Source organism: Mus caroli, unplaced genomic scaffold (genome assembly GCF_978045245.1).
Source record: "Mus caroli unplaced genomic scaffold, Mus_caroli_1 scaffold_7, whole genome shotgun sequence".
NCBI classification, from domain to species: Eukaryota; Metazoa; Chordata; class Mammalia; order Rodentia; family Muridae; genus Mus; species Mus caroli.
In genome coordinates this window covers 30,153,774-30,177,506 of record NW_028227262.1, presented here as the reverse complement: position 1 = coordinate 30,177,506, position 23,733 = coordinate 30,153,774, and the positions used below count along the sequence as shown (strand labels likewise).

Here is a 23,733-nt window from a genome sequence, read left to right as displayed (position 1 = left end):
TTAATTGAGACAATGTTTATTTCATATATTTATTACATTCCATCAGGAGATAGGCTTTAACATAACAACTCAATAAGTGTAAAAAAAAACAAACAAACCCACATTTCTTTGGGAAAAAATACTCCAAAGCCTAGGCTTTTCCCAGATATAAATACAATGCACAAAATAAATATACTGCACAGAAATTACCCACCCAACCACTGAGGCATCACATTTGGTAAACAGAACGTTTAGAAGAAGGGGCTCAGGACCGGCTGCATCGTGTGCAGCCCTGAGTAACAGAAACCGATGTGGTAAAGTGCTGAGTCAGCAACGTCTTAGGTCTGCCTCGCTAGCACAGTTCGAAGGCAGCGCAGGCAGAATGTAAGCGAACAGGTTTGTATTAGTGTTCTCAAAGTGCTTCAGTTATATATATGGAGCTTTTGTTTTGTACAACCTTCATGTGTCACAAAATACTTAATTTTTGCAATCATTGAATAATATAAAACTAATCTCAGCTTACAGGCTACAAAAATGGGCTGTGGATCTGGCCGATGGGCTGTGGTTCACCAACCCCTGGCCTTGCCTATTTAGGGTCTGCTCCTGAGCCACGGTGGGGAAATACAGAGCCAAATCAAATCAAGGCACTAACAGGAATAAGGTGGGAGATAAATTCTGGGTTGCCAACCTTTTCACCGCGTGATTCGGGAAATACAAATTAATGAGAATACTATCTAATGTCGAGTTCTTATGTTTTACAGACACTGTTCTGAGTGCTTCAAAATGGCAACATATTTCAACCTCAGGGCAATTCTAGGATGTTACTGTCATTTCTCTTACAGAGGAAGAAGGTGAGGCACAGTGAAGTTACATGGTATGTCCATGCTGGGATCTGGGTCAATGAAGGTAGTAAGAGCCTAGAATCTCACTTTGAGCCACTGGTCGTGTTGCCTCTGCTACCCAGAATAGGAAGGGAAAGTCATGAGGTATTTTTCATACACAATACAAACACAGATGCCACTGCTACATATCTACAATAAAATAAGGAAATACTGCTGCTTTAGAAACAGCTCGGACGGCTCAAATGCATGTCCAAGCTGAAGTTCAGCCCATCACAGTATCGCTAAAAACGTTACAAAAACAATGTTTCTTTTTTTTTCTTTCTTTTTTTTTTTTTTTTGGTTTTTCGAGACAGGGTTTCTCTGTGTAGCCCTGGCTGTCCTGGAACTCACTTTGTAGACCAGGCTGGCCTCGAACTCAGAAATCCGCCTGCCTCTGCCTCCCGAGTGCTGGGACTAAAGGCGTGGGCCACCACGCCCGGCAACAATGTTTCTTTTGAAGGGTCCATTTAGTAACAATGTCTGAACCCATTTGTAAGTGCCCAGAGATGGACAAAAAGACACATTGTGCATTTAAAGTATACACCAATATATGTTACAGGAACAATGCCACTGGTGGGAATCACTGTTGATACAATGTGACATGTGTCCTTACATAGCTACTGAGCTCAGGAGCAACCAATGGGCTCCACGAGCAAGTCACACAGTTTTTTAGATAGATTTTTTTTATAGGTAAACACACACACACACACACACACACACACCTACATCCTACTTATTAAAAGACTTGTTTGTTTAATGATGTTTTCTGATTGTTTTTTGTTCTTTTTTTTAAGATTTACGTATTTATTTCATGTATATGAGTACACTGTATCTGTCTTCAGACACATCAGAAGAGAGAATCAGATCCCAGTACCGATGGTTGTGAGACACCGTGTGGTTACTGGGAATTGAACTCAGGACCTCTGGAAGAGCAGTCAGTGCTCTTAACTGCTGAGCCATCTCTCCAGCCCCTGTGTTTTGCTCTTTTAATACCTTTGATATATGCGATATTAGTTGGTTTCTGTTTATATTGTATGTTTCTTTAGGAAGTAAAAACAACCTTGGAACTGGCATTGGGACTAGGAGTGTGACCGCTGCCTTCAGGGCATTTTTGTTGAAGGCGGTTCAAATATTTAAAATACGTATATAGGGATGATTAAAGTATTCATGCAATTAACATTTCACGATGGGTGTGTTCCTGATAAGGCTCTCCTATCTGTTTGCAATCTATGCACAAATGCCCTTCCGTCTTTTTAAGATGAGTGCAACCTTGTGAGAAGACTTCTGAGTGCCTGATACCCACCAGAGTTCCTCACTGTGAACTCTGCATGTGTAGTGCTAGATGCTATGAGAGAAACTTCTGGAAATCCACTTACTTACTGGATTTCTGCCCTGTGTTATTTCTATATGGCACCGGTGTGACTTCTGAAAGAAAAGTTTCTTTCACGTTTTGTAGCTTGAACAGTCTTCTGCCACCTGATATTTATGAAAGTTGACCCTATTGTCAAGGTCTACCTAATAACATCGAAGAATTTCTTTCTGCACATTTGCTGATAATTCTTTGGGGGGGAGGGAAACATGGCTGACATTTTTCCTCCATATTTAGAAGGTTCTCCCTCTGTGTGTATTACAGCCAAAGGGTGAATTCCTGCAGGGGTTCTGAACTTGAGCTACTTGGTAGCTTTTCCCTTCTTGGAGTGTGTCTTCTGATGTGACGTGAGTTGTGACTTCTGGATAAAGCCTTCCCCACACTCCTGGCACTCATAGGGCTTCTCCCCTGTGTGTTTTCTCTGATGGATGACAAAATGTGACTTCTGAGAGAAGGACTTCCCACAGATCTCACACTCGTATGGCTTCTCTCCCGTGTGAGTCCTTTCGTGTAATCTAAGGACTGAGTTCACAGAGAAAGATTTGCCACACTCTGCACATTCGTACGGCTTCTCCCCTGTATGCTTTCTCTCGTGTTTGGTGAGATCTGACTTATAGTAAAAGTGTTTCCCACACTTACTGCATTCAAAAGGCTTCTCCCCGGTGTGAGTTCGCTGGTGCACGGTGAGGGCTGACTTCTGGTAGAAGCAGTTTCCGCACTCCTTACATTTGTAGGGTTTCTCCCCTGTGTGAGTTCTCTGATGGGTTTTGAGGTGTGAATTCCTAGAGAAGAGTTTCCCGCACTCCTTACATTTGTAGGGTTTCTCCCCTGTGTGTGTTCTCTGATGGACTGTGAGGTGTGATTTCTGAGAAAAGAACTTCCCACATTCCTTACACTGAAAAGGCTTCTCCCCTGTGTGTGTTTTCTGGTGCACCAGGAGGTATGCCTTCACATAGAAGAACTTCCCACATTCCTTACACTCAAAAGGCTTCTCCCCTGTGTGTGTTTTCTGGTGCTCTGTGAGGTGTGGCTTCTGATAGAAGGATTTATCACACTGGCTACATTCGTAGGGTTTCTCCCCAGCGTGGATCCTCAGATGTCTAGTGAGAGACGACAGGTGATAGAAAATTTTGTTACATTCTTTACATGGGTATGTTTTATCTCTGGTATGGACTTTCTGATGGATTGTGAGGTCTTCGTTCTTATAGAAAGCTTGTCCACATTTCTCACATTTATAGGACTTCTTGGTGTGTGTTTCCTGGTGCGCCAGCAGGGAAGACTTCTGGCAGAAAGATTTTCCACATTCGTTACAGTCGTAGCTTTCATGCCGGGTGGGAGTTTTCTGGTGCTTTGTAAGTTCTCCTTGCCTAGAGAAAAAGTTCCCAAAGCATCATTAATAGGACGTTCAAAGCTCTTCCGATGCAATGAATCCCCTTGATGATAATTTCCATAATCCTGTTTGTCACATTCATAGGGCTTCTCCCCTGTGACACAGATCTAGTCTGTGACCAAGCACTGTACAGAATGAGGCTTAATGGCCAGACTGCACTTTCTATAATGCGGCCTCCCCTAGTGCATAGTTTAGAAGGATAAAAAAGATAGGTACAACGTTTGACTCTCTTGATCCTACATCAAGCTCCTCAGGGAGGCATTCCTGTTTGGGTCCCATTCTTTGGGGGTTCACTCTTGTGCTAATGTTACCACATTTCATAGTAATTAATAATTATTCTCCCATTTCCAGCATCACAAACAAGCCCATTCTTCCTCACAAAGCTTCTAATCTACATATTAATCCTTAAACTTGCCTTGCATTTCCAGCCTGTTGCTCCTGATGTTTGGCTCTGGGGTCATGAGCGGTCCGTCGCTTATCTACAAAACGAATCAAGATTTTTAACACACCATCATGGCTAACGGTTGATTCTTAGGCTTCAGGAAAGGGCATCAAGAAGGAAGCACTCTCAAATGAAATTGTCCTCTATACCATTGTATAATCTAGAGAGTCTCAAAGATGGGTCAGCTAGATCTGCTGACTTATAGACACATCTTGATTATGTTAACGGATGTGGAAGAAGTAATCTAAACATGAGAGGCGCTGCTACCTGGGTTCTGGTCTTAAATTGCATAAGAATAGAGAAATCTAGAGGAGCCATAGGCATTCAGGCATTCACTCCCCACCCTTCCAAGACACACACACACACACACACACACACACAGAGTACCTACATGGCAGCTCACAACTGTCTATAACTCCCGTTTCAGGGATACATACAGACATACATGCAGGCAAATTGTCAATGTACGTGAAATAAAAATATGTTATTAAAAAAATAAAAGTAGGGGGGATGGGGGACTTTTGGGATAGCATTGGAAATGTAAATGAGGAAAATACCTAATAAAAATATTTAAAAAAATAAAAAATAAAAGTGTCTAATAAAAGAGAGATTTACATGGAGAGAAGGAAAGTTGGTGTGATTTAGGATTTAAATATAAGCAGACAGTATCTTCAACCATTTCTAGAACTATAGAGGATTTAGGAAGATTCCTTAACTATTTCAAAAGGCATTCTTGGTAGATCTTTCTTTTTTTTCTTTCTTTCCTTTCCTTTTCTTTTCTTTCTTTCTTTCTTTTTTTTTTTTTTTTTTAGAGAGGGTTTCTCTGTGTAGCCCTGGCTGTCCTGTAACTCACTTTGTACACCAGGCTGGCCTCGAACTCAGAAATTCGCCTGCCTCTGCCTCCTGAGTGCTGGGATTAAAGGTGTGCCCCACCACGCCCAGCTTTTTTTTTTTTTAATAGATCTTTCAAAGGGTCACGTGCAACATGATTTTTTTCTAACTCACCACCACGGCTCTTACGGAAAAATGCTTCTAATGGCCACGGCTCTTTTCCTTTCTTCAACTTTGCAATCACACTTGGCTTAACCACACGATAACCTGTTAACGATAAAGATAAAGGAAATGACATACATTCCTTGGGAGAGAGGTATATATATATATATATATATATATATATATATATATATATATATATATATATATTTGATTCACAAATTTATTCTTTAAATGAAGTGGTTAGGAACACACACATGCTTTTTCTGGTATTCCCAAACAGATGAACTCTGAATCATGAAACCAAGTATCACGTGACTTTATAGCGACCTGACATGTTAATGGAAGAAGAAATGGAAACTACTGGGAGTTACATAGAGGCAAACTCTTCTCACCCACAGAGAACAGGTTACTGAAGGTCTCCAGCATTACATTTTTGTAAAGGGACTTCTGAGCAGGGGTCAGGAGCTTCCATTCCGCTTTGGAGAATTCCACAGCAACATCCCTTAATGTCACAGGTCCCTGAGAAAACAAATTCGAACTCAGTGTGAAGTGACTTCAGGAAGGCACAATGGTTGGGAGGTAGATCAGTAGCAGGTCACATGCTTAGCATTTGCAAGGCCCTGAGTTCAACCACAGGACAAAAGGGGGGAAATGGCAGTGACCATTAGGAGGGAGCCATTAGAACACTCAGATTGAGTTCTTTATGGATTTCTGAAATCTCAGTCTCTCTGGCTGCGTGGTTTTGTTACTTGGGGATGCCACTGTTCATCTGCTTTTCTTTTTTTTTAATTTTTAATATTTTTTATTACGTATTTTCCTCAATTACATTTCCAATGCTATCCCAAAAGTCCCCCATACTTCCCCCCCTCATCTGCTTTTCTGACGTTCTGACTGTCACTTTGCTTGTAGGTGACTTGGTTCTTGTCACTTCTCTCCTCTGGCATAGCATGCAGTATAATTTCACATCTCTGCTCCCCTGGGTGTGTTATATTCTAATCTTTTTTATCTTAGGTCACTTTATATCCTATTATTTTCTTTTCCTGAGTTAATCTCTGTTGTGCATTTATCTACTTCTCTCTCTCTCTCTCTCTTTCTCTCTCTCTCTCTTTCCCATTAGCCTAAATTTCTGTTTTCTAAGGCTCTTTCTTATCATAATTACTCTATACTAAAGAATTATATTACAGTGTTCCTCAGTTTTGGTTAGGAGACTATTCACATCAATTGAACAAGTAAGCACGCATGCTCTCTGCCTTATCCTTACGTTAGTATTACATGACTGTTAGCAACCTCTTTTGAGAGAGATTACATGCAGGTCTGTGTTTGTGTGTTCTTGCAGGTTCATGTGCACATGTGTTTATCTCGTTTTTTGTTTTGGGTTTGGGGGCTTTGTTTGCTTTGGTTTGGGCTTTTTTGTTTTGGTTTGGTTTGGTTTTGAGACAGGTCTCACTTGGGCCTGCCGTTCACTGAACTTGGCTCCCAGTTGGTGGTGCTGTTTGGGGAGGTGCATGTCCCTGGGGGGCAGCCTTTGAGGTCACACAGCATCTATTTCCAGCTCGCTCTTTGCTTCATATTTGTGTTTGATGATGCAAACCCTCAGCTTCCTGCTTCTGCCTCTATGCATGCTGCGTGCCGACATGCCTCCCACCATGATAGCCTTTTGTTTCTCTGGAACCATAAGCCAAACTCTTTCTTCCAGAGTTTCTTTTAGTCATGGTGTTTTATCACAGCAACAGAAGAATTACTAACGGAGCCAACTTATTAAACAGTGCTGGGGATCAAATTCTAAGTCCTTGTACTTGCCTGGCAAGTGCTTGGCCAACTAAACTATCTCCCCGTGTTCTAGTAATTTATTTTATTCATGATCAAGCAACAATAAAAGTGGATTTTATTATGATGCAGTATGAGAATATTGCCCAAGTGTAGGTTTAAAGTTATATTCTTTTGTTAGCAAAGCAAGTTATGTATGCCTAAAAATCCCTGGGAAGGTGGTGCTGGAGTGTATAAGAAAGCAAAATGAGCAAGCAAGAAAGAGCGGGCCAGCAAGCTGAGTCCTTCCATGGCCTCTGTTTCAGTTCCTGCCTCCAGGTTCCTGCGTGAGCTCCTGTGCAGGCTTCCCCCAGTGCTGGACTCTGACATGGAAGTGTAAGCTGAATAAACCCTTTCCTCCTCAAATGTGCTGTGACCGTGTTTTTATCACAGCTATAGAAAACAAGGTTTATCCATTTGTATGTGAGGTGTGTGGGGGTGTAGGGCCACGGAGCTAGAAGAGCCTGAGGGAGGGAGAGACTAGGACACACACAACATGAACGCAGAGGAAGCTCTGGGGATGGGGGAAGGGGGGAAGGGTGGGGAGGTCATGAGGAAGGGGGAGGACAGGGAGTAGGGGAGATCAGCCTAACAATGTTTGTATGAAAATGATAAAGTGAAGCCAGGAACTGTATATACTTTCTTAAAATTTAAGAGCAAGCAGCACAGAATTCACTAGAGAACAACATCAGATTTGAGCAGGCAGAATACAGAATCTGTAAAATGACAATGTCCCAGCAGAGGAACACTGACTCAGCTTTCTAGTGTCGGTGTGACTCATTGCCTGTTACTACAAACTCACAGGGAAAAGTGACACCGTCATCTCAAAAGATCTGCTCATAATGAAAAATGCAAACTGTCCAAACTAGGGCAGGATGGTGCCATGGTTTGGTTTATAAGTACCTGTCAAAATTCCATGGGTTCAAGTCTTGCTGGGAGCTGACAGAATCCTGAGAGGGCCTAATTAAACATATCCATTTTACTGAATGTGTGCCACTCGAGAGCACTGTGGAACCCTGGTCCCCTTTTAGTCATAGTATGAGAAGTTCGTCTCCACCATGACTCCCACCATAATGAGGTGGTTTATCACAGACATAAATGCAACTGAGTCAGCTGATCATAGATGAGAACCTCAGAAACCATGAGACCCAAACAGCCCCTTTCTCTATACGAGCTGACAGGGTATATGTGACAGCAGATCGGCACTGAGAGGACTTCCTTAACGTGATCTAAGATGTTTCTCTGTAACACTCGGTGAATGACTAACTTCTTTTCCCTACAAAAAGGGGGAAAATAAGGAGGTCTATTCTTAGCATTCCTATTCAGACATCATCCTGGATAGACATCATAGCTGTGCTATAAATAACAAACTAGAAGGACTATAGAAGGAGAAATAAAACCATTTCTCTTTGTAGATAGTATTCATTCATGTGGACCATTTCAAAGAATCTTTAAAACACTTCCCATGACTGATAATTGAGTAAACTAAAGTCAGTGTTATTTAAATATGTATTTCTATATATAATACTACTTAAGTATTAGTTCAACCAAGTATGTTCATGCATAAAGAAAACCATACAATAGTGAAGAAAGAACTCAAAGACTCGAGCTTGGAAGACTACTGTGTCAATCTTAGACCAATCAGTATATTTAACATAATTCTAATCTTAGAACGTAAAACACATCCAGTCCGATTTTAAAAGTTCCCATAGTCTTTAACAGTTATGACAATATTCAAAATTCAAAGTCTCCTCCGAGATGCAAGCTAATCTTTACTTTGAGTCCTTATAACATCAAAAACAAGTGCATAGCCAGGCAGAGGTGACACACACCTCCCAGCCCTCAAAAGGGAGGCAGAGGCAGGTAGAGCTCTGGAGGCCAACCTGGTCTACAGACAGAGTTCTAGGACAGTCAGGGCTACACAAATAAACCCTGTCTCAAGAAACAGTACATACTTCCAACCTACAATTGTATGGGACAAACATTTCTATTCCAAAATATCGGGAGGAGGGTGTGGGGTGGAACAGGGAAACGGAAGCAAACCAGAAACCTAGCAGGGAAAATACCAGATCCTTGAGCTCCATGTCCAGTATCTAGGATACCTGCAGCACACATAAGTCTCTCCTGAGTTGACTCCAACGTGTGCTTACAGTTTTTCTCAGCAGTCATCCTACAGTTCCGGCATCTCCAACATCCTGGGATCTCCATGACAACTAAGGGATCATCTGCACAGTTTCATGGGTTTAGAGAAGGAGCCCTTTAATCCCAGTACTACAGGAGATACGTGGTGTCCCTGGTGAGGTTACTTTACTCATTTGGTACTGCTTGCTAGTCTCTGGCCATTGGAGCTATTTTTTTCTTTATCATACACTATTACTTGAAAACAAACCAGTCTAGTTTAGTCTTCTCAAGAAGGGAGGGAATATGCTCCACCTCCTAGAGGGGACAGTACCTATACATATTTGGACTGTTTTATGAAGAAGCACTAGCCCTTCTCATTTATATTGAATTTATATTGATGTGGCCTTATATACTTATTTTATGCTTTGAATTAGAAGCAAGCATTATGGTATTTTTGGTGTTTAAACTGTTCCAGCTTTTTCAGGGAGGAATTGTTTCAGGTTCCACCTCCCCAACCCATATATATATAATATATATGGTAATAAAATATAATATATATGGTAAAATATATATATTTTACCACACATCATTCCCACACTTCCTGACAATATGGAATTATCTGAGCTTAATGTATACCTTGCCTCAGTATTAGACTCAACCAAGTCTCCACAAAGAGACAAACAGTTTCTAGTCTGCACTACATAATGCGACTGTCTTAAAAATACAATACAAAACCAAACAAAACCAAAATCACTTTTACACAACACAAAATACAAAGAACTCTGTGTGCACTCCTATAACTATTAACTCGGAAAAAAAAGAAGGACAGTGAGTGTGACGATGTGGAAAACTGGATCCCATGCGTGCATTGCTCACTGGACTACCAGTGGATATGGCCACTGTGGAAAACTGTTGGGCAGAGTTCCTCAGAAGATTCATTTAGTAATAAACTCAATTACCAACTGGAACTTTGATGCTATCCTTACTTTGGCGTGTCTTCAGTTCCCTCCCTGGGATGAGCAGACATTTGTTCATGTACCCTCAGGTCACGTCACACAACAAAAGTCATATGTAAAATCCCTAGGACACCACCAAAAAAGTTCCACAGCTGATCAATGCATTCAACAAAGTATCAGGATATAAATTTTAAGATGCAAAAATCAGCAACCTTCTTATGTACAAATGATGGACATATTGAAAAAGGATGAGGCCCATCTCCCATTCCTAATTGCCTCACAAAAATATCTCAGAATAAGTCTCAGTAAGGTAGTAAAGACCTCTATAATAAAAACATAAGCACACCAAAGAAGGAACTTGAAGAAGACACCAGGAGATGGAAAGACCTCCTACACTCAGGGATTAGCAGGATCACCACTGAAAATGCCCGTCCTCACAAAAGTAATTAGCAGATTCAATGCAGTCTCCACCAGAATTTCAACACAATTATTCACAAAAATGAGTGAAAGATCTCATGTTTCATTTGGAAACACAGAAGTCCCAGGAGGCCAAAACAATCCTGAATAGTAAAAGGACTGCTGTGGGAATCACCATTCCCAATTTTAAGCTTTGTTACAGAGCTATAGGGATAAAAACTGCACAGTACCACCATAAAAAGACATGTTGATCAGTGGAATAGAACAGAGGACCCAGATATAAGTCCCTACACGCAGGGCCACCTTTTTATATACTAGAGGAAAGACAGCATCTTCAGCAGATGGTGCAGCTCAAACTGGATGGTGACACATAGAAGAATGAAACTAGGTCTTATCTCTCACCCTGCACAAAACTCAACTCCACTGGACCAAGAACCTAATGTAAGACCTAAATCTCATTAAAGAGAAAGTACGGAACATGCTTCAATGTATAAGCACAGGAAAATACTTTCTCAGTGGGACTCTGATAGCACAGTGTTAAGACTAGCAAATGACAATTGGAGCCACAAGAAACTAAAACACTTTTGTAAAGCAGAGCACAATACAATCCAAGTAAAGAGGCAGCCTACAGAATGAGAAGAGGTCTTTAATAACTCTACAGCTGACAGAAGGCTAGCGAATAGAATATACAAACAATAAAACCACCCTAAATACCAAGAAAACGACCCAATTTTTTTTTTTTTACATGGGACACAGAATGAAGAAGAATTCTCAAAAGATGAGCTACAAATGTCTGAGAAACACTTCTTTTAAAGAGTTATTTATGTAATTTAAGCATATGAGAGTTGTATTTGCTGTTATGAGTACTCTATTTGCATGTGTGTTTGCATGACTGAAGAGGACATCAGATGTTGAGAGGCACCATGTGGGTGCTGGAAATTGAACTCAGGACCTCTGGAAAAGCAGCCAGTTCTTACTGGTGAGTGATCTCTTTAGCCCAGAAATATGTTTTTTAAAATGTTCATCATTCTTAGCCATCAGGGAAATGCGAATTTAAAAGACTTTGAGATTTCATAATGCCCTAGTCAGAATGGCTGAGATCAAAGAAACCAATGACAATAAATATTGGTATGGGTATGTGAAAGGGGGAACATGTATTCACTGGGGGTGGGAGTGAGGCAATACAGACACTGTGGGCACCAATGTGGTGGTGTGTGATGGTTTGTATATGCTCGGCTCAGGGAGTGGCATTATTAGAAGGTGTGGCCCTGTTGGAGTAGGAGTAGCCTTGTTAGAGTAGATGTGTCATTGTGAGTGTGGCCTTTAAGACCCTCATCCTAGCTACCTAGAAGCCAGTATTCTGCTAGCAGCCTTCAGATGAAGATGTAGAACTCTCAGCTCAACCTGCACCATGCCTGCTTGGATGCTGCAATGCTCCCACCATGATGATATTGGACTGAATCTCTGAACCTGTAAGCCAGTCCCAACTTAATGTTGTTTTTATAAGAGTTGCCTTGGTCACACTTGAATTTAGGACCGATGTATCTGTGACAAGTATGCGGGGGGGGGGTGCACCAGAGCAAGCCACTTCCCCATCACCATCTTCCCATGGAATCCAAGACCTAAGACAGACAGCCTGCCAAATGGAATCGCCTTCATCCTCTGCCTGTGCAGGGTTAGACATCCGCTTGGCCCCAGCGAGGGGCAGATGGTGGTTTGCAAACCTGTGAGCCTCAGAGCAGATTTGCTACTCAGAGGGAAGGCTGCCTGGCCCTGCTCCAGCCTAGACCACAGGTTCAGACAGAGGTGCTGAGCCCCGTGTCAAGTTGTTCAATGTTTTTGTTCTGTAGCTCCTTCCCACTCCTTTTTGATGACATTTACAAAAGAAGGAAGGTCTGGACATGAGGGAAAGGGCATGAGGACAAGGCTAATGGTTGGGAGTGCTAGAGGCTCGGGTTCCCCTTGGATGGGACCCCAGAGTCTCTTGTCAAAGGGCCCCTAGGTTTTCTCCAGCTCCCACCCTCTCCTCCGGCCATGGTGATGGCAGAGGCAGAAGAAAACTTTGAGCCCAGTTCTCACAGGAAAGGAAAACTCTCATGGGCTTTGCAGAGAAGGTTCCACCTACGCTCAACATTGTCTTTACCATGTGCTAGGATATTGCATCAACAGGACAAGAAAAATGTAAAATACTTGAATGAGCTTGTATTATAACATTAATATTATTGAGAGTGTCTGCTTCCCAGGCTGAAGTGATTCATTCATTATTCTGGTCCTGCTCTAGTCCTTTGTAATTGGTGGTAATTACTATGCTTTTCTTTTTAATACTTTAATACTTTAATAATAAAAAATGTATAAAAATAAAAACTTGAAAAGGAAAAAAAAAAGAGTTGCCTTGGTCATGGTGTCGATTCACAGCAGTAAAACCCTAACTAAGACATGGTGAGTCAGAGAGCTAGCAATATATCCATCATGTGTTCCAGCTATGCCATTCTAAGGCTTCCATATCTTACTACACAGATACTTGCTCATCTGTGCTCACTGCTATTGCATTCACAATAGCCAGCAAAGAAAAACATTCTCAATGATTACCCTGGTAAGATATTCCAACTGATACAATAGTAGGGTAGCACATATGTTACAGGAGTGACCAACTGGCTTTAAGACCACACAGAGAACTCATTCCTGGTACCCTTAACTAGAGTGAAAACAATTGCTAGCTAGATTATAGGCCCTACAGAAGACCCTACTAATATTATTTTGCTAAGTGGATGTAGTAATAAACTACCCTCTATTATTTTATCACTATACCCAAAGATTAAGGCATTTATCAACCCTTTTCACAGCAGCTTCTTTCTGCAGTTGATTGATTAACACAGGCCCACAATTGGTCCAGGTGTAGAGAATAGGAGACTGCAGTAGATTCTAAATAGGAGACTCCAAATAGGCCTAGTTGGGACTGGTATATCACACCCTTTCGTCCCAACTCTCAGGGATCAGTGTAGAGATTGTAGTGCCAGAGACCGTGGATAAAAACTACAGCTAAACAGTATTTTCCAGACACACTGAGGCAGTTGCACATACAAATGTCACAGTGGCTACGCCATCATGTTCAGGACCTATGCGAGCGCGTGACAATGAAATTCCAGCCTGTGGAGGGAAGGTGGGTGTGAAGCCCCTCCCCTAGCTGAGGAGCTGATAGCTGCCAGGAGAGGAAGAACATATTTTTAAGGATGTGACTCCTTGTGGGTGGTCTGGCTCACATGGAAGGTGACATCTATCAAATGAGATTGGACTTAATGTTCTTTTTCTGGAAAATGAGGATACACATGTGGGTGAACAGGGAAATGGAGGTGGATCTGGGAGGAGTTGAGGGCGGGGAGTGAGTGTGATCAAAATATATTGTACTAAAGTCTTAAAGAATTTTTTAAAAATGTTTTTGAAATGTTAATACACAACCAATTAAAGGCTTGGGAAAGCCCTCTGCCATACTCAGACGTCTATCTCAAAGTGTCTTCAACTCCATTCACCCTTGTAAGGATATCCAAAGATTCAGGTTCACTCTCCCTAACCAAATTCTCTGAGAACAGTCAGCACCAAAAGGCAACAATGTTCATGATGTTCACCTTAAGGGCCACGCTTCTTAAATAAATGACTTAAATGGGCATCTAAGGTATCCAGTTGTATAGCTGGCCAAGATTGAAAAGATATGAAACAGACAGATTTTACCAATCAAAAGTAAATAATGGTGCAACTCCCATTAGAATCCCATTTCCCTCTCTGATTATAAAATAAAAATGAAGACTTATCTTATCAGGAAGATACTGGCACATCAATGTTAGTTGAGGCACTATTCATAATAGCTAAGTTATAAAACCAACTTAGGTGTCCAACTGTGGAAAGGTGGATAAAGGAAAGGAAGCGTAGGCTCACAGCGGATTTTCTGCTATAAGGAAAAAGAAGTCAGGGTGCTTTGCAGGTAAATAGATGCAGATGGACTGAGTCAAGCCATCCTTAGGATGGCAGACAGTATGTTTTTGCTCATTTGAGGCTCCTAGATTATACAGACACATAAAATCAGACATTAGTCTATGACACAAGAATAAAAGTGAATCTGTACCGGGGACAAAGGTGACTGCTGTAAGGGTGGAGATGTGAATTGAAATACATTCCACGCACATTATATACTTTTATGAAACCTTAAAACACAATAATGCTCACGGTGTCTCCTAATATAACTAAAGGATGCTTATCCTTTTTATTGGCTTTTTAAAAACATTAAAAATTTTCACAGTGTATTTTGATTATATTATTTCTGGTCTTCCTACACACCCAACTTCAGGTTTGTTCTCTCTCTCTCCTCCTCCTCCCCTCCCCCCCACAAATGAAAATGGAAAATCAAATCAAAACAAAACCAAATGATAAAAAAAATTACTGAAACAAACCAAAGAATTTTCATTGAAAAACCTTGCCTTGGAATCAGTTTTGTGCTGGCCAACTACTCCTGAGTATGGGGCCTGCCTGTGACTGTGGGTGATACACCCAGTGACACTCTATTGGAGAAAACTGATTGTCCCTCCCAAGCAGATATAGATTGCAGATAGCTTCTTGGTTTGGGGTGGGACTTTGAATTCATTTCCCTAAATCTGTGGTGGGGATTTTTTTTTCCTGGTTTGAACTTTGGAAGTGTAGTCATGTCTTTGTGACTTCGTACATCAACTCTGTGTCCCAGGAAGGGAGCGACAGGATGGCATGGCCTGGATTCGAAGAAAGGGACAGTTCAAGGGTGTGTGACACAACATGGCCATACTGTGTTCATGTTCATTTTAAGTTTAGGTGTAATATTACTATTTATGTCACTAATAAAAATTATGAGAGGTGGCAGGGGGGTGGGAGTCAGATCCAGATGATGATGGCCGGTGGATCTGATCCAGGGATTGCTTCCTTGATGCCTTTACCCACCATTTCTCTCTCCTGAAGACTGCATCCCTGTCTACAGAGGGAGCCTGCATCCCTGCCTACTGAGGGGACCCTCATCCCTGCCTACTGAGGGGATCTGCATCCCTGCCTACTGAGGGTATCTGTATCCTTCTACCATCATGGGACTCAAACAATATCTGCCCTCTCCACATGCAGATGGTGATGCTTAAGCCACAAGAAGAACTATGAACTAAAGAGTCCAGGAAAGGGTGCGCCCGTGTTGAAGAGTCTACCGACTGAGCACAACTGTAATTATAGAGTCCTAGGATGTTACAAGTCCAAAGCAAATTACCTTTGTCTATCTTCAGCCTTCTTAGTAGCCACTCATTTCCCATCTTTGCGTCTGACCTAACATCCCTCCTGGCTAATTCCTCTAGAATGTACCAACAGACCCCAGCTTTCACCAGTGCAGAGACCATTGGTGTCAGATAGAATCTGAGGCCCGTGAGAGATTTCCCTGCTGCACTGTGCTCCGCCCACCTGACGTCTTTTTAATATACCTTAACTTATGACTCTCTTCTAACATTACTAAAACTGTTACCAAGTTGGAACATGGCATTCGAGGTATCCTGAGTCTGTGTTCCTAAGCCATAGTCACCCATATTTTGCTCCAAGGTAAAATGTCTATCTTTTCTTCCTTCTGACTTGGGTGCTATGGTTTTGCAATGGCATTCTTGATTTCCAGTTAGCTCCCTCTTACTGAACTCAGGAGTCTCCTCAATTATCACCTTCGAAAACAGCGCTCCCTAATAAACACATGGCCTGTTTTCCACTTCTTTGCTTTCAAATTGCTTGACTACTCCTCTAAACACAAACCAGAAACACAAGTCAAATACTGGTGAATTTTATAGTTATTTTAAAATCATATTTGCTAGCATCATCAGTGACTTAGTCAGAAAATTCTTTACATAAGAAGTTGTCATGTTCATCATTGGTGGTCCTAAGATTTCCCAAGTTCTAATTTTCACATTAATTAAATCTTAACACTAGTTAAAAAAAGGGGGAGTGGGAATACTAACATTTTTTTCCTGGAAGTGACAGACTTACACACACACACACACACACACACACACACACACACACACACACACATATATATATATTGGTTTTTCGAGACAGGGTTTCTCTGTATAGCCCTGGCTGTCCTGGAACTCACTTTGTAGACCAGGCTGGCCTAAAACTCAGAAATCCTCCTGCCTCTGCCTCTGCCTCTGCATCACAAGTGCTGGGATTAAAGGCGTGTGCCACCACCGCCCGGCTCATAATATTTTTTTTAAAAAAATTGTTTCTGGGCATGTGGTGGTGCATGCCTTTAATCCCAGCATTTTGGAGACAGAGGCAGGAGGATCTCTGTGAGTTCCAGGACAGCTAGGGCCACACAGTGAGACTTTGTGAATTTTGAATAACCATAGTTTTCCTGCCACTTCAGTTCTTTCAAATATAAAAGATGTCCTATGAAAAACTGTCATGATATTTGCATAAAAATCACACAGGTACTTGCCCTAGGGCACCAATCGTTGCCACTCAGGGGTAGCTTAGAAGGCCTTATGGGAGTATCCCATTTTCTCACACAAAATGTTCAAAAGATGTGCACTCAAGGGTCAAGGGTTAACTAAATTAATAATATTTACTGTAGTATTAAGGATGAATGTGAATGTAAAGTATGATAAGGAATCAGGAAAAGTAAGCTATCAGTACTATTATTATTACAAGTGTATTCTCATTATCTTTTAATCGCCACAAAGTAATAGTGTTTACTGTTCCCTTGAGGATATTCTTCAGGAAATGAAAAGTCTTTTACTTAGCTCTTTGCAAAAACCCACTGATAATAATGTCACTGTCATATTTTTGCAAGCTCCTCACTTTCATGCTATTTTGAAAGTTAAATATGAATCAAAGTCACCATATATATCTTTAAAGCAGCAATTTTCAACCTATGGGTCATGACCCCAAATGACCCTTTCACAGGGGTTGCCTAACACCATCAGAAAACACAGATATTTACATTACAATTAATAACAGTATCAAAATTATAGTTATAAAGTAGCAACGAAACTAACTTTATGGTTGGGAGTCACTACAACATGGGGAACTGTATTAAAGGGTAGTAGCATTAGGAAGGTTGGGAACTACCGCTTTGAAGAATTGTTCTCAGTTCAGAGCAGAAGACTGACTTATTTACTGTGACACAAATATATAATGAACAGTGTATTGAAGATGAAATTTCAGCAAGGAAATAGGAAAGAATTTTAGTTCTTTCTCAATGCAGCGAATATGTAAACACTATACAATATATACCGAAAACGCACAACACATTTCATAGGTAAACATAACTCCCAACTTCTGCTGCTCAACTTGTGTGATCTCTCCTCAGCTGCTCCCCTCCATCATCCTCACTGTTATAAGTGATGCAGGACGGTCATTGGTCTGTATTATTGCTTCTGCACCATTAGTACAAATGCAATTTGCTCATTGATAGCATGACCTTTGGTGGTGCAGGATCCCTTGCAAGGGTCAGGAGGGCACCTGGGGCTCTTCAGACCATGCTTTCAGAGCTACTGTTTTATTCAACCCTGAAGGTACTTTCCTAGCTTAATATATTCTCGATCGTTTTAAAGATTGATTTATTTCACGATTTTGTGTGTTTGGATGTTCCGTCTGCATGTATGTATGTGTTCCATGTCAATGCCTGGTACCTGCGGGGGTCAGAAGAGGGCATCGGCTCTCCTGGGACTGGAGTAACAGAGGACTTTGAGACACGATGTGGGTGCTGGGAAATCAAACCTGGGTCCTCTGCAAGAGCAACAACTGCTCTCATCTACTGAGTCAACTCTCTAAACCTATAGATTCTCTTTCAAAAGCCCTCATTGAATATATGTGTGCATGCACAGAGTTAAACAAATTAAGGTACCCACCTTGTACTTGGTCATTTTCTGCAGTGTTTTAGAGCGGGGGTGGGTGGGGGGGGTGTTCTACCCTCTAAAGTTGGGAGAGTGAAGTCCTAGGAAATCATACACCACAGCTCCAGGTCTCCTGTGAGAAAGTTAAAGACAGCATTTTAGTACTGTATACTGAGAAGCTGTCCTTCTGACCCAATCAGAGGGACCGGGATGAAGTACTACTGGACTCTCTATTGAGCCTTCTCCCCATCCTGATGAGCCTGGGGCCTGTTTGTCCTTGACTAAATCTAAACATTTCTACTGTCAGTTTGAAAAGCATCTGTCTGCTTACTGACTAAGACAAAAGCACCCGACCTGTAAACACCAAAGAACAGATTCATTTCAAAGGAACTGTAACATATGCAAACAGGGGAGCTTGGCTGTTTATATTGGAAGTAACATTTTATTTTTCTGTTAATATTTCATTCCTCCAAAGCTAGAAAGTCATCTTAAAGCTTTCAAATACCGGGCATTTCTTCTCCCTAAATTACAGTTTCTCAAAGCAAAAAGAAAATGAAGCACTTCTTCAAGAACCTTATATATGATCCATTTTCTCTTATATAGGATTCGTTTTGGTTCTGTTGCAATGTCTGCTACCGGCATTGGGACTTAGTTTCAATGCTATTATTCTTAAAATGAAAGGAATTAAATCATGGTGAATAACCCTATGTGCAGCCTCCGGTCAAGCCTTGACAGCCACACAACAGGTTTAGATCCCTGTAATTGACTGGCCTCTCAAAACAGGCTGAAACAGGGGGGTGGGGGGTGGGGTGAAATTAAATTACATCTTAATGAACTTTTGCATGGCTGCCAAATCTAGCTTTGAAACAAATGAAGCTTTGAAACAAATTTACCTTCAAAAATAGCAATTTGAAGCCACATGGAGTGAGACACACTTTTAGCCCCAGCACTGTAAAGGCTGAGGCAGGCAGATAGCAGGATTAAGGCTGGTTTAAGCTATAGAACGAGAGCTAGACCAGCTTGGACTACATAGTGAGACCTTATTTCAAATAAATACATAAATAAAGTCATTAATTAATTAGACAACAGTTTTAGTACCATATTCCCTAAAACGGTATATCGTGTATACAGATTAAAAACAAAAACAAACAAACAAAAACAACCAAATGCTTAATTCCAGTCAGCCGGGTGCATACCAAAGGCCTAATGTATAAGCCCAGATACAAATGCGCCAATCATCAGCCTTAGGAAATCTCCTTCGTAACAGAGAACATAAATGAACAACAGTTCTCATCTTTTAGATCTGCCTCTGCTGGACGGGGTGGCTCACACCTGTAAACCCAGCATCCTGGAGGCTGAGGCAGGAGTTTCAACAGCTCCAAACTAGTCCGGAGCTCCAAGGCCAGATCGACACCCCACCCCCAATTTGTCTTATTTCTATTCCCTTAGAGGGTGAGTGTATATAATCCCAGCTTCTCGGTAAAATTTAATACTGAAAGACATTTTTAAAAAAGCAATACTGTACTTCCAAATAACTCTTCAACAGTCTAACAAAGGCTGGCTGAGGGATATGGGGAGGGAGAGCCTTAATTAATCTTTCACACTAAGGGATCCAGAGGAGGCTGGAGGATTTTTAGAAATAGAAGACTCCAGGTATGATCAAGTATGCTTCAAGGCTGTGTCCTCAGCGGCTGCGCGGAAAGCAGACGCAGACAGGACTGCGTGGCAGACACAAACCCCGCAGAGTTAAACAATAGAGGATTACGACCACCCACAGGTACTGGGTAAACCAAACAGCCTCTGTGAACAGCTTTGAGGGGTCCAGATGAAAAGGACCTGGCTCTGCTGGAAAAGCAGCAGCCCGCCCTGCTTGTTCCACAGCACTCTGCATGACTGCCCTGCTCCGTGCGCCCTGAGCGATTCTCACCTCGGTGACAGCGGCCTCCGCTGCAGATGCCCGGGGATGGCTGAGAAGCGGGAGGACGCCGACGTGGCGGGAGGACAAGGCGAGTGGGTGCCACGTCACCCGGGCGGTGGCTCAGACCAGCCTGCCTCCCGCTGATGTCCCCTCCTCTCCCCTCCTCTTTCCTCCCCTCCCCTTCCCTCCCCAGCCCGCCCAGCGCGCTCCTCCCGCCGCCGCCCCACAGGATCGCGTGCTCGCTCTCTCGCCCGCCCGCCGCAATCGGAGAACCCCTCAAACCGGGGGATGCCGCGGGGCTCGGTGTCCCCCGCAAGACGAAGGACAAAAGTTCCTCAGCTGATAGGCGAGGGCTCTGCCCATGCGCCTAACGGCCCTCCTTTCTGGACTACGCTTTCCAGAAGCCTCCGCGACGACTCCGTTTGTGATCACGTTATGAAGTTTGGCTCTGAGTACCTCACTGATGAGCGCTGCGCCGCTTCCCCAAGGCCTGATCTTTAAGGGAATGATTGAACAAGCAATGGACACCCTGCGGAGTTAGACAGAAGGCCGTCTGAGGGTGCGCAGTGTGTACGGAGGGGTAGCTTAAATACTTGAAGTTGACATCCAAGGAGCTTGCAATTTTGTCTTAGGTACGAAACGCGAGAAACTAAAAAAATATGTACAGTATATATAAACCAAAAGAATACACCAAGTAAAGTGCCCTACATGTTAGTCCCCGCCTACCCCCAGCCAAATTTTTAAAGTTTTATCCCAGCGATACAGAATGCCATTCTTATCCTCTCACTAAGAACGATGTCCTGAATATGTAAAACAACTTGTATATGTCCTTGGTCATAACTTCAGCCCGCATTGTACTAACCTTAGAAATATGGAAATATTACATTCTTCGTACCAAAGTTACAATTATTACACATAAATGTATACATATAGTATATATGGTGCCAGAGCTTTTAAGATCAACGACTGAGCCCCGGGCTGCCATAAGGACTCAGGCTTATTGATTGGTCCTCAAAAGGCCAACTTAAGAGACAAGGGGACCAAACAGCCTGCAAGGTTCAGGATAAAGGTATTGTTGGCACAGAAACACAGCTCTTGCCTCTAAGGGGATAACTCTAAGGGGTTATTGTGGAGCTGAACATAATGATGGTCCTGGAACATAGACTTAGGGCACCCCAAATTTCCTTTTCCACGTGCAAGCTGCTTCCCGGGGCTCTTTTATTCTGTGTATATGGGTTTGGGCCTGCATGTCTGTGTAGCACATGGGAGACATGCATGATGAAGCCAGAAGGGGGCATCTGATCCCTTGGAACTGGAGTGACGATCAGTCGTGAGCCATAATGTGGCACTGGGAACTGAACCCCTGGTCCTCTGGAAGTGGACCCAGCACTCTTCACCTCTCCCCATCTCTTTGGTCCCTTCACAGAGCCTTCAGAGTAATAGAACAGAAGAAGTCATCAATGAGGACACTCACACACACTGGCAGAAACATTAGATGGGCAGGGTAAAACCAAACGGGAAAGTCTTGGCCTCAGACGCTCTCAGATGACACTCATAGCCTTGGGTTGGTGAGGACCAGCCATCTCTTTGTAGACTCCAAGTAATTTACCTAGTAGTCACAAAGATGTCAGCTCACACATAGCAGAGGGCAATCAATGGCTGTTAGGAATGCCAACGGTGCTGGGTGTAGAGTGGGGGAAGATGATGGCAGCACATGCCTTGAATTCCAGCTCTTGGGAGGCAGGTAGAACTCTGGATTTGAGGCCAGCCTGGTCTACATAGCAAGTTGCAGACCTGCCAGGGCTGCATAGTGAGATCCTGTCTGTCAGGGATTCGGTCACGTGACTGTGTGTGTGTGTGTGTGTGTGTGTGTGTGTGTGTGCAAGCAGGAGCGCAAGTACACTCACTGAACATGGCCCACGATAACTTGACTCTGAACTTGTAGCATTCCAAATTCTCTATAACCACTGAGGTTCTAGTTAGCCTTGCAGAAGACTCTACTTCTCAGGGGTCAGAGAGTGAAGGGCATCCCTAAGAGGAAATGGGGTCGCTTTAGAGTAAGTTGCCTGCTTTGCCTCCATGGCTGACGTGGGGGATTGGTTTGAATGAGGTCAAGAGGCGGCTCGGAAGCAGAGTAGTAAATTTCAGAATACAACCTGTCCTCCCTGAGACTGGCCATTCAGGGTGAGATGTCTGAGCCATTAGGAGTTAGACCCTTTTGTTCTGTGAAAGCTTCCCAGGTTACTGGCAGGAGCCCAGCAGTCAGGCCCCGGCTGCTGGATGGTAAGGTTGGCTTCTTATTTTCAGCCCTTTTATTTTTGTCCTTTTGTCTCTACAAGTCATAGTGACAAAGCAAAGACAGGAACTTCATCCAATGTGGCCACGTTGGGGAGACGAACAAAGAGAGCCAGTGTCCAGATCTCCTAATGTCCCCCTTCAGGGTAGTCAAATGTGGTTAGGTTTAGATAGAATACAAGAGGTTTGCAAAGCTAGGTAGTCTCATTCTAAGTGTGGCCCTGCAGCTTCAATCCAGCATCATTTCTGCTCCTGGCCAGGGCTCCGAGTATGTCACATAAATTGGGAGTACTGTGTAATGTCTTTCTCCTGGTTGGCACCAAGGTCCAGCATTTTCCTTCCCCTGGAAAAATTTCCACTCATTGGTGTGTCTAGTCTATGGCTAGTCTGAGGGAGGGGAAACAAGTGTCTCTTTTTAGATTAGCTCTGTTCTGCCAGGACAGTTACACACATACCCAATGTAGAGTAAAAAAGCTAAAAGTAAGAACAAAAAAAAAAAAAATCCCCATATTTTAAAAAACACGGACTTCTTGGAGCCTAGCCCAGTGATTTGTTAAGGCCTTAAACACACATTTAGAAACTACACCTATTGGGCTGGAGAGATGGCTCAGTGGCTAAGAAGGTTTGTTCTTGCTAAGGACCCAAGTTCAATTCCTAACACCTACATGGCGGTTAGCAACTGTGTGATTCCAGCTCTGAGGAATCTGCTTCCCTCCTCTGGCCCCTGAGAACACTGAGTACTTATGGTACATGGACATACATGTAGACAAACACTCCTACACATAAAATTAAAATTATTAAAATAAATATGTATTTTTAAACAAACTAACCCATAATGGTCTGTGGCACTTAATGGCTAATCTCAGGAAAGGCAACTGGTGGTGTAACACTCACTGCCTAAGAGAGTGGTAAGTTAGCTTGTGCTCTCAGATACAGACCCTGTTCAAATGGCCCATAAGATAACACTGAATAATCTCACCCTCAACTGCTGTGAAAACCTCCAACCCCTCTAAGCCATCTGAGACAATCCATCCTCAGAGAGCTTGCTGACTGGGGCTGTACCACACTGTATTTATTAATGGTTTACTTCTGTCTTTTTTTTTTTAATTTTGTAAATCCATGACAGCGACTGCATCACTGACCTGTCAGCAGCCTCAATGCACGGTGCACTGATTTGTATTCATGGTTATGCATATATACACATTATAGGTACATGGTACCGTTCTGGATGTCAGGTGTTAGGAAAGTAGTTAAGAATAAAGGTTCCCACAAACTCTGAATCCCCT

The 23,733-nt window shown here is 42.6% G+C and overlaps 1 protein-coding gene across 1 annotated transcript; it reads right to left on the bottom strand.

The window, feature by feature from the left end:
• Znf25 (zinc finger protein 25) lies at window positions 1-20,290 on the bottom strand. The gene is made up of 6 exons (XM_085840096.1): window positions 20,162-20,290; window positions 18,250-18,367; window positions 5,450-5,576; window positions 5,067-5,159; window positions 4,035-4,098; window positions 1-3,596 (listed from the first exon to the last, which is right to left on the bottom strand). Exons 2-6 carry the CDS (start codon window positions 18,262-18,264, stop codon window positions 2,531-2,533), a joined length of 1,365 nt encoding a protein of 454 aa, XP_085696222.1. The 5' UTR covers window positions 18,265-18,367; window positions 20,162-20,290; the 3' UTR covers window positions 1-2,530.
• Between the last annotated feature and the right edge of the window lie 3,443 nt (window positions 20,291-23,733).

Coding starts and splice junctions, on each gene's coding strand:
- Znf25 (XM_085840096.1), bottom strand. Junction 4,099..5,066: donor TTTCCGTAAGAGCCGTGGTG/GTGAGTTAGAAA, acceptor TTCGTTTTGTAG/ATAAGCGACGGACCGCTCAT. Junction 3,597..4,034: donor CAACAGGCTGGAAATGCAAG/GCAAGTTTAAGG, acceptor CTTTTTCTCTAG/GCAAGGAGAACTTACAAAGC.